The 18,018-nt window shown below is 39.2% G+C and overlaps 1 protein-coding gene across 1 annotated transcript in view; it reads left to right on the top strand.

The window, feature by feature from the left end:
- The first annotated feature begins 1,020 nt into the window (after positions 1-1,020).
- The window catches only part of LOC139730768 (sodium leak channel NALCN-like), a 70,190-nt gene continuing 53,192 nt past the window's right edge, over positions 1,021-18,018 (top strand). Inside the window, exons 1-10 of the mRNA XM_071641629.1 lie at positions 1,021-1,430; positions 3,456-3,539; positions 5,221-5,360; positions 6,603-6,740; positions 8,255-8,400; positions 11,955-12,097; positions 13,439-13,547; positions 14,194-14,429; positions 16,299-16,472; positions 17,562-17,621. Of these exons, the coding sequence (XP_071497730.1) occupies positions 1,128-1,430; positions 3,456-3,539; positions 5,221-5,360; positions 6,603-6,740; positions 8,255-8,400; positions 11,955-12,097; positions 13,439-13,547; positions 14,194-14,429; positions 16,299-16,472; positions 17,562-17,621 (1,533 nt within the window). The 5' untranslated portion in view covers positions 1,021-1,127. The remainder of the gene's footprint in view (positions 1,431-3,455; positions 3,540-5,220; positions 5,361-6,602; positions 6,741-8,254; positions 8,401-11,954; positions 12,098-13,438; positions 13,548-14,193; positions 14,430-16,298; positions 16,473-17,561; positions 17,622-18,018) is intronic.

The following is an 18,018-nucleotide window of genomic DNA, read 5'->3' as shown; positions in this document are numbered from 1 at the left end:
CTCAACTCCATTGGGCCAAATGCATAAAACAAGTAAGCAATTGCTTCAAGTAAAAGCACAAGCTTGTGTAGCAAAAGGTCTTGCTTGTCCCGCACAAGCAATTGCTTGCATTTTCAACAAAAGGGACGTCACACCTGTGCAAACACGAGAACAAAGTCGAGTGTGACAGTATGTATTTGAAAGAGCGTGTGTGCATTTGCGAAAACATTTCCTGACATAGCAGAAGAGCTATGAAATAACACTCAAAAATGCACACACGCACATCTATACACACAAACGTACAGGCTGATTCCCATCACTGCTTTATAGAAGCCCGGATGTGCCAGATCGCACGTGGAGAGAGGTCTCCTTGCTCTCCACCGAAGTCAGACATCCTACTTGTTTTTCATCACATTTTGCGTGCTAACCACTGGACATTCCCGTTGTTGAAACAAAAAAGTTTCTGACACTACTTAGGAGTAATTTCTTGTAGATTTGTACCACTCCCGCACAAGTGTGATCTTTCTTTTATTAATGTGAATATGATACTTAAAAGGGAATGTTCCAGTTAAGCAAAAGCTCAAGCTCATTTCACAGAGCTTGGAAAAACAAGAGCAAGAATAAGCAAAAGGTATGTTTTATGCATACGTTTTTAAGCAAATGTTTGGTCTCTAAGCAATTGCTTGCGGGCAGCAAGCAATTGCTTGTGCTCGCTAGCAAAAGCTTCTGCTCGCAAGCAATTGCTCGTTTTTATGCATACGGATTGAGTAAAAGGCTAGCACAAGCAATTGCTAGCGTTTATGCATCCGGCCCATTGCCTATAGGAAGATATTTATAAAAAACTGGTTGAAGTCTGAAATCTAAAACTGCAAGGATTTATTAAAAATATTTGCTCATATAAAAATATATAAACTATATAAATATATATAATATATATCGTTTAGATTTTATGACTGTGCCAATTTACATTGCATTTGTCTTTTCCTTCTTTGCTGTTTGCTGTAATTTTTATTTATTTATCTATCTTTTTTTTTAAGGAACAGTCCAGTGGTAAATAAAAACCAGTTTTGATACTGGTGTATTGCAACTGCACGATTAACCCAAGAGACTCTTTAGTTGAGCCTGCCTGCCCCAGCTCCAAGTGCGAGATGGTGCTCAAGAAGCGTAAGCAGAGTACCACCCGGCTGGGGGACGACATCCCCATTGCCGACTACGGCGCTGACGAGAACATCACCGACAATGCCAAGATCCAGTGGGTGAATCAGCCGTGGGTGCGCAGCGTGCTGCGAGGTGCGGCCATGGTGAGCTTCATATGTCTCTGCTTCAACACGCCCAAGACCTTTGAAGAAATTCCCTCCATGGAGTTCATGACACTGGTGGTGGACTGCATGGTCACACTGCTCTTCTTCGCCGAGATGATCGCCAAGATGTCCACTCGGGGTGTCCTCTTTGTGAGTAGCCGGTTATAGCCTCCATAATATCGATTATGTGATACATCTTGTTTTTTTTTAAAGAAAACATATCGGATTACTGTACTGTTTCAGCATAAACAAATGGTACACAAGGGAATATTGAGAACAAAACCCATTTGCAATTCATGCCGAATTTCTTACACCAATGTACAGTATAACGTACAATGATTGCAGTTACCATGGCAACATCTAGGTGACACCCAATAAGCTGATGGATGCAATATCTGTAAGTCAAATTGCAGATCTCTCTTTATGAAGCATTACCCATGACCAACAAAGCCGTAACTTTGGTAAATGCTTATTATAATGTTTATGCCTCCGCCACAAAGTGTCACGGGAGGCATTATGTCTGTCCGTCTGTCCTTCTGTCCATACTTCTGTCCGTCCTTCTGTCTGTAATCAATTTTGTGGACAGCATTACTAAAAAACTTTGGAGGTATCCTAATGAAACTTGGCATGTATGGTATGTAAGTGGACAAAGTTGTGCCTATCAACTTTTGGGTGCACATGCTCAAGGTCAAAGGTCAAAGGTCAAGGTCAAATGCTCAAAATTTCACTTTTTCCCCCATATCTATGCAATGCCTGAAGGTATTTTTGTGAAACTTAATATATGTACTACCAAATAAAGATTCTCCAGTCAGAGTTTTTGGGGCATGAGGTCAAAGGTCAAAGATCAAGTGAAAATGTTTAAATTTCACTTTTTTCTTCATATCTCGCAAATGGTTCAAGGTATCTTCATGGAACTTAATACATATGCATGTACTGACTGGCAGTGATTATCTAGGGAATTTAGGGGTCATAGATCAAAGGTCAGGGGCCAAAGGTCAAGGTCAACTCCTCAAAATTTCACCTTTTCCCTTATATTTATGCAATGCCTTGCAGGATTTTATGACCAAACAGAGATTCTCTGGGAAGTTTCTTGCCTAAAGGTCAAAGGTCAAGTTAAAGTGCTAAACTTCAGTTCTTCCTCCATATTTCGAAAGTGACTCAAGGTATCATCACGAAACTTAGTACATATTTATGCATGTTCTACCTGATGGTGATTCTCATGGGAATTTTAGCGTTATAGGGTCAAAGATTAAAGGACAAAGGGCAGGTTAAAATGCTACTGTTATACTATTTAATACTGAAATTACACTTTTTCTCTATACCTTGAAATGAATCTGTGCGTAAACTTAAAAAAGGGTCAAAAGTAAGTAAAAATCCTCAAATCCCCAAATACCTGCACTCATAGACAATTTAGTCATTCATCCCATTAAACCTAGTTCAAGGAAAGTGAACATTCAACACATTTTGTGACAAACCTGTCATTTTTAATATTTTGCCATTTACAGTATGTGAAACTGGCATCACACATTGTCAAGACATTGTATAGACCTATTAGGAGAACCATGCATTATGGCAGAGTCGCCATAGCAACATTTCTAGTTCATATTCTAAAGCAAAGGTGCGTACAAATATTCCTGTAAATTAGTATGCAGAGAAATAAATACTAGCCAGCACAAATGCTCCTCTCAGGCTGCGTTCACATAGAAGTATTCGGTATTCGGTATTCGCTATTCGCTATTCGCTATTCGCCATTCGCTATTCGCTATTCGAGCACCGAGTACACCATCACCTGCACTGTCAACTCACCATCCCATGCAGTGAGGATTTCTTCCTCCTACATCCCAGCAAATCTTATTAACAATTTCTAAACTGCATCAGAATGTCAGTCTACATGCTTACTTTTGCTAAAGGGCAAATCCAGACCAAAATTGTCATTATTTCATAAACGAGAGACGGTATACACTACAAGAAAATCGAACAAGCTCGATTCCCACTTTGCTATACTATTCACAGCTATTCGGTACTTTCGAATAGTGCCCTCTTATGTGAACCGGTGTGAGGAAATCCTATCGTTCGATTCAAGCTATTCGCGTGCCCTCGAAAACGAGCCCCGAATACCCGAATAGTATACTTCTATGTGAACGCAGCCTCATGGAATGACATATTTGTTTTCAGGGAGAGAATGCGTATCTTCGAGACAACTGGGGCCGATTTGATGCTTCCATGGTTTTATTCCTCTGGATCTCTGTTCTGCTGCAGGTGAGATATGATCAAGTTTTATTTAGTGCATGCACATGTCTGTGTGTTTCAGTGGTTATTTTAAAGGACAAGTCCACCTTCATAGACATGTGGATTGATTGAATGCAGCAATATTAATAAAACACATCAGCAAGAGTTTGAGGAAAATCAGACAATCTGTTTAAATGTTATGAATTTTTGAAGTTTCTACTTATAGTCACTGCTGGATGAGAAGACTACTACAGTGTAAGATGTCACGTGCGTACAACGATATAAGGAAAATACAAAGAATTTCACACAATTGTACATTTTGAAAAAAAGTGCGCATTTCCTTGACTCGTCACTGACGTATGTTAAGGGAAATATTCCCCCTTGCCTTCTGAAAGAGGGAAGTCAAGTGTTTTATTATGCGAGAAAAGTGAAAATATCTTGAATTTTCTTTATATTTTCTTTTTATCGTTGCATACACGTACACATGTGACATCAAAGCTGTACAGTCTTCTCGTCCACGTGTATTTGAAGGTGGACTTGTCCTTTAATGTCATTTTACACATTGTGTAAGTATATATGTCCACCGGTTCCATGACATTTGCTCCTGCGACAATTACTCCCATGATATATCTGCATGCTAAGCCAAACGTAAATTCAACCCATAAACATAACCCTAACCCTAATCCTAATTCTCACATCAAACTAAACCTAAGACCCTATCACAACCCTAACCCTAACCCCAAGTCCTTAGAGAAAATAAGACCGGAGCAATTGTCGCAGGAGCAAATGTTGTGTCACCATGTCCACCAGTAACATTTCCCATCCATCACTATGTTTATTCATGTGATAATTACTTCCACTTGCGAAACTCCTTGGATGTAACTAGCCTTTTAGAGCATGTACACCCTTGTGTTTGATACAGTCATTGAATGCATGGTCATAACCTTGTGTCAGTACATGGCTACTACATAGCATGATGGGCTGTGTTGTTTGCCAACACTTATGCAGGGAATGTCTGAGCTAGCTGGTACGTTGGTGCAGTTGATTCTTCCCTCTTTTTCAATGACAAATTCTAGTGGGAAATTTCTTTACAACATATTTGTCCAAGTGGCTAGTGGTACTTGTAGAAATCTTATCACAAGGTGATCCGGACAGAAACATTATGAATCTTAAACTTCTTACTGCAGTGATTACAGGAGAATGTCTTCTGATATTTTTATGAACTTGTTGTATGAATGGTTAGAGCTAGAAATTACAGTCAACCTGGCATAATTTGAATCCAAAGGGCATATTTACACATGTCTTTTCATCGGAGTTAGAATTTTCTTTGATTTGGCCAATATTTTGACTTTAAATGCGGGGTCATACATGATGTATTAGGCGAGGTTGGCAGTATTTTGTTTTTATGTCGTGAGGTCAAATGTCCTGGGGTGATGGCTAATGTTTTTCAATTTGAAGAATATTCTAGAATCACATAGACTGAAGTTAAACATTGTTGGATTGAAGGTAAGGGAGAATTAGACTGAGATTGGCTATTTTTCCCCCCTCTGGATGGAATAAGGTTGAGTGTCACAAAAACTGACAAATGAAATGTGGAAATTGAAAGTATTTACACCCTTTCTCATAACTCTTAATTGAGAAGCATTTCAATATGAAGTGCTCCTGTAAATTTAGCGTTGGATTTTCATATCTCCTGCTCTATGCGATACAGATATGCCAGATTACGGAGTGGGTGAATCCCTACACACCATACACCATCCTGCGAGCTCCTAGACCGTTCATCATGATCAGAACCTTTAGGGTGTACCTAAAGTTCAAGCTACCCAAGGCCAGGGTGAAACAGATCTTCAAGTAAGTGGTGATACAATAACAATATGTTTGTATGCAATTTTGTATGAGTAGATGTCTTTAATCTGCGACCAGCCATCGATTCATGTGAATGTAGAAACATGTAAAGATAGTTCAAATGTAAGATGTGTATACTCACGCCCATGGATAACTGAAGTTAATAGTCACTTCAAGTATACTCCTTGTCTAGTATCATTCATGTTTTTGCAGTAATTGTGTAGCCAGGTATCTCTTGGGCACACTGGAATTTATCAGCCTGAATAATGTGTTATTCAGTGAAACCTCATGCAGTTTGCTTGCTAAAAGTATTGTTTATTCCTTTGATCAACGATAGGGATGTTGTGCCATTGTAAACACAGAAAACAAATGTTTGCAGATCCCATATAGTTTACCAACAATGTTCAAACAGAGGGTGTAGCCTGTATGTCTTTTTTGCCACACGATGTAAAACATATCCTTCATGACTGTTTTTACCAAGAACCACGTATCTGGTATGATTTATTTATTGGCTTATGCTCACTTTTTGCCTTGAATATGTAGTCTAACAGTATGAAGTTGTCATACCCATTATAATTTATATCAGTGAGTTACAATAGCAAGGTAATGCCTGGAGAGCTTTTTTTAAAGGGATGGTATAGTTTTGGTTGAGATAGGGATTTAGTCTGTAACTTTATGCAAGAAAATTAGAAATAACTTAAATGAAATATTAAGGACATACAATTATAAGAGGAATGCAAAGTTTATTTGATGAAAATCAGTTTTGAAAAGGCTAAAATATCTAAAAGTAAAGCAAAACAAAATGGTCCCAATAAAAGGTGGGTCCCACCTTCTGTTGGGACCCCCATGTTTTTGGATATCTCAGCCATTTCAAAATTGATTTTCATCAAGTAAACTTTGAATTCCTCTTGGAATTGTACGTCCTTCATATTTCATTTAAGTGGTTTCAAATTATCTCACAAAAACTTCAAATCTGAATCCCCATCTCAACCAAAACTATACCATCCCTTTATTGAATACTGTAAAACGAGGAATATTGCGTCCATTTTAATTTCGCATCATTCGCGAAATTAGAATGCACATGAAAGTTCTTGCCTACTCAATATGCATTGGATGCCAGTGGCAAGTCGCAAAAATGTCATGCTGCAAGAAAAGGCCGTCGGCTCCAATTTGTGAAATTTTCATGCAGCGAATAAATCATATTTTACAGTATCTTGTTTTTGTATGTGTCTGTTTGTGTGTTTTCAGGCGTTCAGGTCAACAGGTGTGGAGTGTCACCATCTTCCTGGTCTTCTTCCTGGTCCTCTATGGCATGCTGGGAGTCCAGATGTTTGGCAAACTGTCTACTCACTGCATCGAGACTGAAACCGAGCCCTCTTCCTCAAAGTGAGCATGCTTTAACCCTAAAAAGGCCGGGGGGGGGGGGGGGGGGGGGGGGGGGGGGGTGTTGAATCAACCCCCCCAACATTTTTCGCGACTTTTTACTTCCAAGTCTCACGCATCTTTTGATACCATTTTCGCGAAAATCGCACATACCGTTACGACGCTGCACGACCTTTTATACATGCCTGTCAGAACGAAAATGGCTCAAAAACGTGATTTTGTGTGTAAAGTCTATGCAAGTGGAGTTTTCTCACCTTATTCATAAAGATATAATTATTTTCACTTTCATGGGCTGAAATCAATTAATTTTAGCATAATTATGCTTGGAAAAGGGTCTGTCATAAATTTTGCAAAAATGAATGATAAAACAAAAGGTGGAAGAACAAAGAAATATATAAGAAATTCATAAAACAATAAAATACATAAGAAGTTTGATACCAGATTCTTTTTTCAAATACGTTGTTAGGAATGCTTCAAAGAATGTTATCACCAAAAATTAGGATTCTAGGAGCTTTACTTTCTGATTAATTAGAGCAAAATGTATGATTTTATGCATATATTAGCATAATTAATTAATATAATGAAAATTTCCATTTCTTTTTGTATTATGTGGTAGATTATGCCTCGGGTAATACATGTGCCAATTTTCATGGTCGATCGACGGCCGAGATCTCATGGGGGGTTGAATCAACCCCCCCTCGGCCACAGAACACCCCAAAAAGCCCGGCCTGGTTAGGGTTAAAGGGATCGTATAGTTTTGATTGAGATTTATCTTCAGGTTTATGAAATTTTTTGGTGAGATAATGAGAAACCTCTCGTGAAATATGAAAGAGCATGTAATTCCAAGAAGGATTCAACATTTATTTGATGAAATTTGGTTTTCAAATGGCTGAGATATCCAAAAAAGTGATCCTAATACAATCGACGGGCCACAGCTTTTATTAGGATCTCTTTGTTTTACATAGTGTACCTTGTTTTTGGATATCTCAGTCATTTCAAAACCGATTTTCATCAAACAAACTTTTGATTCCTCTTAGAATTGCATGTTCTTAAACATTTCATAGAATGGTTTCTAAATATCTTGCAAAATGTTAAAAGCTGAATCCTCACCTCAAGCAGTACTGTACAGTCCCTTTAACACACTATTAAGAGAAAATACAAAATGTGGCTCCCGAGATGTATTATGTGATTTCAGTACTAAAAACACATGGATGCTTTGGAGGCAATATGATTTCGGTGTACCCTTGTCCATACATTGCAATTCAATTGGAATAAAAACTTCCAAGGGAGTTGCTTGTTGCTTGTTTTTTGTTTGTTTGTTCTTAATTCTGCGGAATCAAGACGTGAACAACTGGAACATATGACAAACAAAAATGTTCACATATGCTTTTATTTTTGTGCTGGTTTCTGGTTGCATGAAATGCGTAAAAATTTCCAGACAGCAAAAATGTACACTTTTACAGTATGAATTAAGCCTTTTGGTGTTTTTTTTTTCAAACTGTCTCTTTCGTTCACAGATTTTTTGATGTCAATCGATTGGCGATTCCTGATACCCACTGTAACCCAGACATGGACAGTGCAGCCCAGTGTCCGGGGAACATGTCGTGCAAAGCAGTCAGTCTCAATCACTCCATCTCTGGCTACAACAACTTCCAGCACATCGGTATGAAAGCAAGCAAGGAACTCCAGAGAATGTGGGCTTTTTTAAAGGGGCATTTCGGACGATTTTCATAATTTCACATCATGCAGTACATAAATTGACAGCTCCATGTGAAAATTCCTGAAATTTATTGTGGTCCTTGAGCAGAGAAACCAATGAATTTAAAATCTTAAACAAATTACACTGAACAGTGTTGATGACATCAGAGCCTCATATATTTCAGAAATGTAGCAGTGTAATCCATTATAATACCACTTGCTCAACAAGTTCACCTGTGAAAAATCTATGCATGCCTTCTTCTTCTGTTCTGCTTCCTTGAGCCCCAACTCATACATTCTTATGGTGAGGCTGCCATGTCATCATCCTTGTTCATTGCAATTTGTTATACATTTTGAAAACATTCTCATTCCTCATCCCAATCACTATAAATTCTGAAACTCTGTACCCAGTTTAACTAATTTATAGTTGTTCAAATCTAAAAGTCTGAAAATCATCCGGAAGTCCCCTTTAATAATCAGTGTACAGAGAAATGAGACACTGCTTGAGAATTTCTTTGTTCAGAGCTTACCCTATGACCAAGCACCCAAGTAAACTGTTGCGATTTCTTGCGATCTGCTGTGTATTGTGCCACATCCGTTCTTGGTTGTGCCACAACATGTAAACATTGAGCATTTTTGTCTTCTATAACACCTACGGTTGGATTTTCTAGCAGTATGCAGTAGGAATCATTCTTGGGGGTTTGGCATACAGATATGTTCAAATGCTTTTGTCGCCGAACGGTACAGACCTTTGGAAACTACTGGTAATTGTTGAAAAGAATAGAGATTACTTAGTCTGTGTAATATCTATTGTATAACTATGTCCTTCCCTGATTGGCTGAGGTGCATTCACTAATTATTTGATAATAGATAAACATATAGGCCCGTATTCTGCTAAAAACTTAGACCCGAGTTTAAACCCACGCCTGGGTCTAAAGTGGGTTTTGGGGGTTTAAACCTGAGTTTAAACCACCAGTTTAGACCCAGGTTTAAACCCAGGTTTAATTTGTATTCTACTAAGTCCAGCTGTGGTCTAAATTGGGTTTAAATTAAACCTACCCTGGAGGAGGTTTATTTCGAGTTTAAATCGAGTCTAACGATGACTGGTAAGGGTACCAGCACACAGATCAATGCCAATGGCACAAAACGAGTGGCTGGCTGGATACAGCAGCTAGCTTGCCGGCCACACGCGAGTACACACGAGATACGCCTACTACTAGATCTATAGTAGGCCCTACTTGTAGCAAATTGTACACTTAGAGGAGACTCGAGATCTAAATGGTAGCAATACTACTACCTTGTATTACCTGTACTAATACGTTAGTCTAGATAAGCTTTACGATGAAAATAACCTGAAGACTAGACCAGGAACTCAATGTAGGACTAATAGAGGGTAGAGCCCGAGGTCGATTTGGCATAGACTTTCTAGATAGACTAACTGTTAGATCGAGAACCTAGATCGATCGTAGGACTAACGTTAGGACTAGTTAGTAGGAGTAGGGTCCTACTAACGTTAGTAGAACCTATTCGAATATCGAGTAGCTAGAGTACATTATTGTAACGTTAGGACTAACGTTAGATCCATTAAAAGTTAGGTTAGTGTGGTACGGTAGGTAAAATCTAACGTTAGGGCCTACTTCTAATATCGAGACAGGGTTGATAGTAGATCTAGATCTATTTCTAAATTTTAGAATGGTTTCCATTTTTATTAACTGACAATAAAAGAAAGTGGTTTAAGTGTACAGCCCCTTAAGAGAAAAGCTTTTATGCAATTTCCTACCTCAAAGTCCTGGTTTGATCAATTGCCAGTCCATTCCGAATTCACGATTCAATCGACATAAAAAGCCATGTCCCATCCAGCGCACACAGCAACCGTGCCGCCGGCCGGCGCGGCGCGATGGATCTGCTGGTACTGAGCATTCAAAGCTAGCTAGCCAAGAATATAATAGCGCTACGCTATACGCTTACCATGTATCCTGTGATGTGCGTCGCACACGTACACAAACTGTACAGTATATGCACAGTGCTTCACGAGTCGTCGCAAGCAAAAATACAGCATGCCCTTATTCGACATAAATACCCGTAAAAACTATTCAAAATCCAAGAAAGTCACGCTCATGTGGCAGATACACTGCCGATAATAAATTTAAGTGGATTTGTGGAGAGAAAAGTACTCAGAGAGGGAGAATTTCTTCTTCCATAGAGGGCACCATGGTGGCTTGACCCAAGACTATTTCGGGTTTAATTTAAACCCGAAATAGACTTGGGTTTAACTAAACCTCGCTAGCAGAATACAAAATTAAACCTCGGGTCTAGCTAAACCATAGGTGAGTCTAAAATGGGTTTAAACCTTGGTCTACAGTAGAATACGGGCCATAAAGTGCAGTTTGACATGGTAGCTAGGGACTCAATTCGGCTATGTCAGGTACAGTGGGAAGGAGGGATAACCCAACCACAACATGAGTTTTCATTACCCTCTTTTTGTCCCCGCCGAACGAGTTCGAGCAGGGGACTATGAAACGGGCTCCGTACGTGTGTGTGTCTGTGTGTCCGTCTGTCCGTCCGTCCGTCCGTCCGTCCGTCCGTCCGTCCGTCCGTCCGTCCGTCTGTGCGTCCGTGTGTGATCAAAATGTTCAAAATGCTACTCCTTCGCCATTTCTAACCCGATTTTGATTCTGTTTGCTTTATATGATAGCACTACATGGGAGCTTTGAAACTTGTATACAGAATATCAGTTGTGACCTTTGACCTTGACCTTTGACCTATATTGTACATTTTGCTTCAAAATGCTACTCCTTCGCCATTTCTAACCCGATTTTGATTCCGTTTGCTTTATATGATGGCACTAGGTGAGGGCTTCAAAACTTCTACACAGAATTTTGACCTTTGACTTCTTTGACCTTTGACCTTGATTTTTGACCTATATTGTACATTTTGCTACAAAATGCTACTCCTTCGCCATTTGTAACCCGATTTCAATTCCGTTTGCTTTAAGTGATGGCACTAGGTGAGGGCTTCAAAACTTCTACACAGAATTTTGACCTTTGACTTCTTTGACCTCTGACCTTGATTTTTGACCTGCATTGTACATTTTGCTACCAAATGCTACTCCTTCGCCATTTCTAACCCGATTTTGATTCCGTTTGCTTTATGTGATGGCACTGGGTGAGGGCTTCAAAACTTCTACACAGAATTTTGACCTTTGACTTCTTTGACCTTTGACCTTGATTTTTTACCTATATTGTACATTGGCTACAAAATGCTACTCCTTCGCCATTTCTAACCCGATTTCGATTCCGTTTGCTTTATGTGATGGCACTAGGTGAGGGCCTCAAAACATCTTCATAGAATTTTGACCTTTGACTTCTTTGACCTTTGACCTTGATCTTTTTACCTATATTGTACATTTTGCTACTAAATGCTACTTCCGGCGGGGACATATATTACGCACCGCGTAATTTCTACTTTTCCTTGTTAAAAGTTTGTGAGTTTGTCAATTCTGGTGTCTTCTTTCAACAGGAGTAAGCATCTTTACTGTGTATGAGAGTGCCTCCTTGGAAGGCTGGGTCTTCATCATGTATAAAGTGACGGACAGTTTCCCTTCCTGGCGGGGCTACTTCTTTTTCATCACCATGATCTTCTTCCTTGCATGGCTGGTCAAGGTGAGGTTGTCCCTTGAGCCAAGATTCCAAAGTCATAGTGTGTACCCTTACCAGGCATCTAGAATTTACTGAGCAGAGTACCACTAAATTCAATGACGATGATGGCTGTAGTATTAAATAGCCTCATCAGTGTTTATTTATTTATTTATGTATTCGTTCGTTCGTTCGTTCGTTCGTTCGTTCGTTCGTTCGTTCGTTCGTTCGTTCGTTCGTTCGTTCGTTCGTTCGTTCGTTCGTTCGTTCGTTCGTTCGTTCGTTCGTTCGTTCGTTCGTTCGTTCGTTCGTTCGTTCGTTCGTTCGTTCGTTCGTTCGTTCGTTCGTTCGTTCGTTCGTTCGTTCGTTCTTTCGTTCGTACGTTCGTTCATTCATTCATTGTCTGGATAATACATGTTGGGCTGCACTACTGTTTAATAGATTCCAATCCAAGGAACCATTGGCAGTGTCCTTATGATGTCCTCCAGTTTACAGTGGTCAAATATAAACCACAAATCATGTCACAGTTTTGATTCACTTGGAAATTTGATAAATGGTCGTGAGCATATCTCAGTGTCGATGAACCATTGCACATTGCAGCCCATATAGTTACCTCAAAAGGGCTGTTAAGGGTTAATACCACGGACAGCTACATGTGTGCCCTCTGGGCTCAAACTAGAGTACTGTAAAAATGGAAATTTTTGTGGAGTTGAAATTTTCGCGCAACCAGAAACTTGCGCGAAAATAAAAGCACACAAATATTTTTGCTTGCCATACATTCCTGTGTGTGATGTCTTGATTCTGCGGAATTAGAAACACACGAAACTCTTCTGACCCGGCCAAGCGGGAAAAATTAGTCGTGCGAAAATATCCAATTTTACAGTAATCAGTACTCCCTCACGCTTTGTATTTTATTCATTTCTTTGTACAAGCAAGTGATATTGCTGCAGTCGATGTTGCTAAATACAGAAATAAAAGGTCTTGTCTTTTGTCTTTTTGTGTAGTGGTTACAGCATGTATTCATAACCCCTCCTTTACCCCCCCCCCAAAAAAAAAAACAAAAAAAAAAAACAAAAGCACAACACCAGCAAAAAACAAACAAACATACTAACTCTAGAGGAATATCTAATTCTGACAAAATGTATACAATTTTATAAGATGTAAGTCTCCTTTAATATTTGACCAAACTTAAAATCATGTTCGATGACATCTTTCAGATTCAGATGCCTTGCTACATATGGAGTGACATCAGTAAATTCTCCCTTCCCAACCTCCACATTCCCATGACATTGATGCCATTGTGATATTGTCTAACTGAGTGTAGATCAACAACTGTAGAGATTTAAACATCTTTGACGTTTTTTGCAGAATGTCTTCATAGCTGTGATCATTGAGACCTTTGCCGAGATCCGGGTACAGTTCCGTCAGATGTGGTCCAGAGGGGGCACTGCGTCGTCCAGCATCGACTCTAAGGTAGGCTATCAATGCCGCTGATTCTTACGTGGTTACTGACTTTGCTCATTGTCAGAAAAGACTGAAGTAACTAGAAGTGCTGCACTCTGCTTAGTGCCAGACCTAAAAAGTGAAATCAATGTTTATTAATGTCGATATTTGAATATTGATCGTTGCTGCCTTTTCCAAAATTGAATTGATTTGTATATTTTCTCATGATCCTCTTCTGTTCATTTCTGTTGCACTTTCTCTATTTACAAAGCACATAGGGAATACATCTACGGTGATGTCCACAATAGAAATGTAGTTTGTTATAATTGTTGTTGTTAGGATGTACTGTAAACTTCTTTGGAAAATTATGTGACACAGCAGAGGCACATTAATCATAGGGGACATTTTTAGTTGATTTATTTATATATTATGCTTATGATGTTCATTGTAGCTGTCATTGAAACAAGTAACTGTGATGTAAGATGTGTTTGTATTGTCATGATTGTTGTACAAATATCAATGAAAACAAAATTTCTGTGTCCCATCATAGTTCATTTAAGATGAATCTGAATCTGAATCTAAATCTGAATTATCATTACTATCATTATAGATTAATTTTATGTGATTAAACCCCGTAGTGATTGCTTGTAGCTGTCATGGAACTCTTGTCTCTTTCATCTAGGTCCTACAAGATGATGGTACGTACACACCATGGAAACTCACAGTTGTGGATGAGAACAACAGTCGTGGCCCTGCTCCCAAATGCCTCCAGAGCGTCCTGGAGTCGCGTTCATTCCACTTTTTCATCCTGGGATGCGTTGCCCTGGATGCTGTCCTCGCATCCACGTACAACATGTTCTACCGGGACAACGACAGGCTGAGGGAGCGTTACCACCGCTGGCTCTACATAGCGCAGGTAGGCAAAGGCAGGAGAAAGATAATGACTGCACTGTATATGCCGAACATTTTGTGAGATTTTTATTTTCGTGAATTTTGCAAGTGCAGTGCTATTTGTGAATTTAAAAACATGTGAAAATATTTAATAGCTCTGATCCAGATATGAATGTGTCATGCACGCATACATTTCTCCATTCAGTTCTGTACTCCACAATTGTGTATTTAACTACCTAGACTGTTTCTACTGAGCATTAAAGGACAAGTTCACCTTCATGTACATGTGGATTGAGTGAATGCAACAATATTAGTAGAACACATCAGTGAAAGTTTGAGGAAAATCCGACAATCCGTTCAAAAGTTATGAATTTTTAAAGTATCTGCGCAATTACTGCTGGATGAGAAGACTACTACAGTGTGTGATGTCACATGCGTACAACGATATGATGAAAATAAAAAGAGAATTTCACAAAATTGTACTTTTTGAATGAAGTTCACAATGAAGTGGACTTGTTACTGATGTATGTTAAGGATGATATCATTCCCCTTGCCTTCTGAAAGAGAGAAGTCGAATGTTCTTTTGTTATGCGAGAAAAGTGAAAATAAGGTGAATTTTCTTTATACTTTCTTTATACCGTTGTACTCATGTGACATCACAAGCTATAGTAGTCTTCTCATCCAGCCATGACTGAGCAGAAACTTCCAAAATTCATAACTTTTGAACGGATTGTCGGATTTTCCTCAAACTCTCATTGATGTGTTCTAATAATATTGCTGCATTCACTCAACCCTCATGTCTATGAAGGTGAACTTGTCCTTTAAGATATGCAGTGATGAAGAGTAATTCAAGGGAACTTGCAAAATGCGACAAACCGGGAAGTCATGTATTATAGAGTGACACACACACTGCCTTATGATCAATGAAATAATGCACAGAATTTCCCAATAAGAATCTGAGATGTCCAACCCACTACATTTCTTAACCCACTCTGTTTCTACTGAAATTCGTCCATCACATCCACCTCGCATCAACCACCTAAAAACATGGATAAAAAGGATCATCTTGCATGACCTTTTATCAACCACTACTGTAAAAGTGGTAATTTTTCACGTTCGGCGGGTAAGATGAGATATGCATGTTTTTAATTCCGCGGAATCAGGCCATGAACTACTAGAACATATAGCAAGCAGAAATATTCGCTTGCTTTTATTTTTGCGCTGGTTTGTGGTTGCACGAAATGCATGAAAATTTCCACTCGTAAAAGTGTAAGATGTTGCACGCATTGCCTTGAACTTTTATCGTTCGATAGAAATAAGCTTCAGATCTCTATAAGGGTAAAAAATGGCAGTTTCTTTACGTGATTTTATATTTGGTCTGTGATGCGAGAAAAGGGCCCTTAGCGCTGTCGCGCACAGATTCCACAAATGGCGCGTAAGTTTAACAAACCAATACAGTTGACTCGCGTTATAATGAAGTCCTCAGGACCGGCGATTTTCTTTCGTTATATCGAAACAAAAATAAATAGAGTGGATAATGTTGCGGCCTGAATTTTTACTTCGTTGTACCCAGAATTTCGTTACAACCGTGTTCGTTTTAACAGGACTGCACTGTAAACGTGAAAAAAAAGAAAAAAGAATATCAGCTAGCGAGCTGTGCACACATGCATAGATGCATCAAAAAGTGACAGCTAGGGATGTGGACAAGACATGCTTTTTTAAATGTCATAACTGGGGCATTTAGGAGTGGAATTTCAGAAAACGGTTTCCATATATCTAAATGCATCAAAGTTCATTCTTCAATGTGGCGATGAAAACTCATTTTTGGTATTTCATGCCCTAATGGCCCTTTTCTCGCATCACAGCCCATTCGTATTTGATATTCTCCATCCAGGTTGTCTTTACTTTGCTCTTTGACATCGAGGTGATCTTCAAAGTGTGGTGTCTTGGTATCTGTGGCTACTACAAGCGTTCTCTCCACAAATTTGAGCTTGTCCTTGCGATTGGGAACACTATTCGAATTGTCCACCGAAATGAACTCTATTTAACGCAGCTTGCATATTTCCAGGTGCGTATACATGCATTTTCTCTTTTTCTTTCTCTCTCTCTCTCTTTTTTTTTTTTGGGGGGGGGAAGGGGGATGGGAGAAGAAGAAGGTGTAAAAATAATCTATAGACGTGGTCAGACTGGCAAAAGATCGAGAAGTTTAAGATCGCGATCTTTAAGATCTCGAAGTTTTGCCAGTGTGACCGCAAACTTCCCCGCGAAACTTCCCGCCAAACTTCTCGATCTGTTTGCGGGTGGTGTCTCCGAAGCGCAAGGCCATTGTCATGTACAAACGTGCATTGTTACGTCATAATCACTAACCACTGGACGGCGCACTCTTGCTTGCGCGCATACCAAAGGCCCAAACTTCGCGATCTTAAACTTCTCGATCTTTTGCCAGTCTGACTGCGCCTTTTGATACCTAATTGTATACTTGAATTCCAGTGCAGATGAAAGTTATTGTGAAAAGAAGGAGTAAAATTGTCTTTGCACGACAATGAAAATTTGATCAAAATCTGATGAAAAATAAGAAAGTTATGACATTTTGAAATCCTGTAGCCCTGTAATTTTGAAATTTGGATCCCCCAAAATGGAATTACATCGCTGAAAGCCTTTCATTTTCTGCCAGCCATCACCTTGTCCATCTGCAACCATTGTTTTGGATGAGGGAAATATATATTCTCACTAACTGCTGTGCTTTGCCTTGTTCCCTAAGATACAGTGCGTATCAAAAAAATAAAAATAATCCAACTTTGGAGGTATATATGCTGGCCTCTACTTTCATTGACAGATCTCATCCATGCAGTGAGACATGCATTGTTTCTTCACAGTAACACGCAAAAATTTGAAAAAGTGCAATTTGTCATTGTTGTTTTTAAAGTTGATGTGCTCAGTCATGCATGACATTTGTCAACATAATTAGGTACCAATTGAAAGAGGAAGAGTTCCCCTTTCCTCACAATCAACATTGTACTCTCTATAGGTGATAATTATGAAATAGTAGCCCTGCAAAGTTGGATTACCTTTTTTAAAAAATGTTTACACTATACAACATCCTAGTCTCAGATCACTTGCAATGTCTACTTTCCCTCTCCATCTCCATCTTGTTCAGGTGATGCGATGCTTTCGACTCATCAAGCTCTCACCCACCCTGGAGGATTTCAGTAGGAAGGTGAGTGAGCTCTGAAAAAGCGGCATGTGTTTGATGTTGAGATAGAGAGAGAGCAGCAATGCTATATAGCCAGTTGCAAGCCCTAATGTATGTGTTCATCATCTTGGATCAAGCTAATTTCATTTTTTTTTTTTAAGACTGTGAAGTGAGGGAGTGTGAATGACTCTACTGATATCTGACATCATAACAGCTCCACACTATCATGGCCATCAAAAAAACCAAAAACCAAACCAAACAAATTCTGTTCTTATGTCAATAGTATATCATAAGTGTGAAATACTACTGCTACTCCTTTAACTGCTTCTACCTATACCATGACTACTACTGCCATTACTACTACATTGTACCACCACTACTATTTACTACTACTACTACTACTACTACTACTACTACTACT

Source organism: Diadema antillarum, unplaced genomic scaffold (assembly GCF_040938485.1).
Source record: "Diadema antillarum isolate AM-2024a unplaced genomic scaffold, OU_Dant_1.0 seq00000333_RagTag, whole genome shotgun sequence".
Classification (NCBI taxonomy): Eukaryota; Metazoa; Echinodermata; class Echinoidea; order Diadematoida; family Diadematidae; genus Diadema; species Diadema antillarum.
Note: the sequence above shows the minus strand (reverse complement) of the source record. Positions and strands in the feature narration are given on the sequence as shown.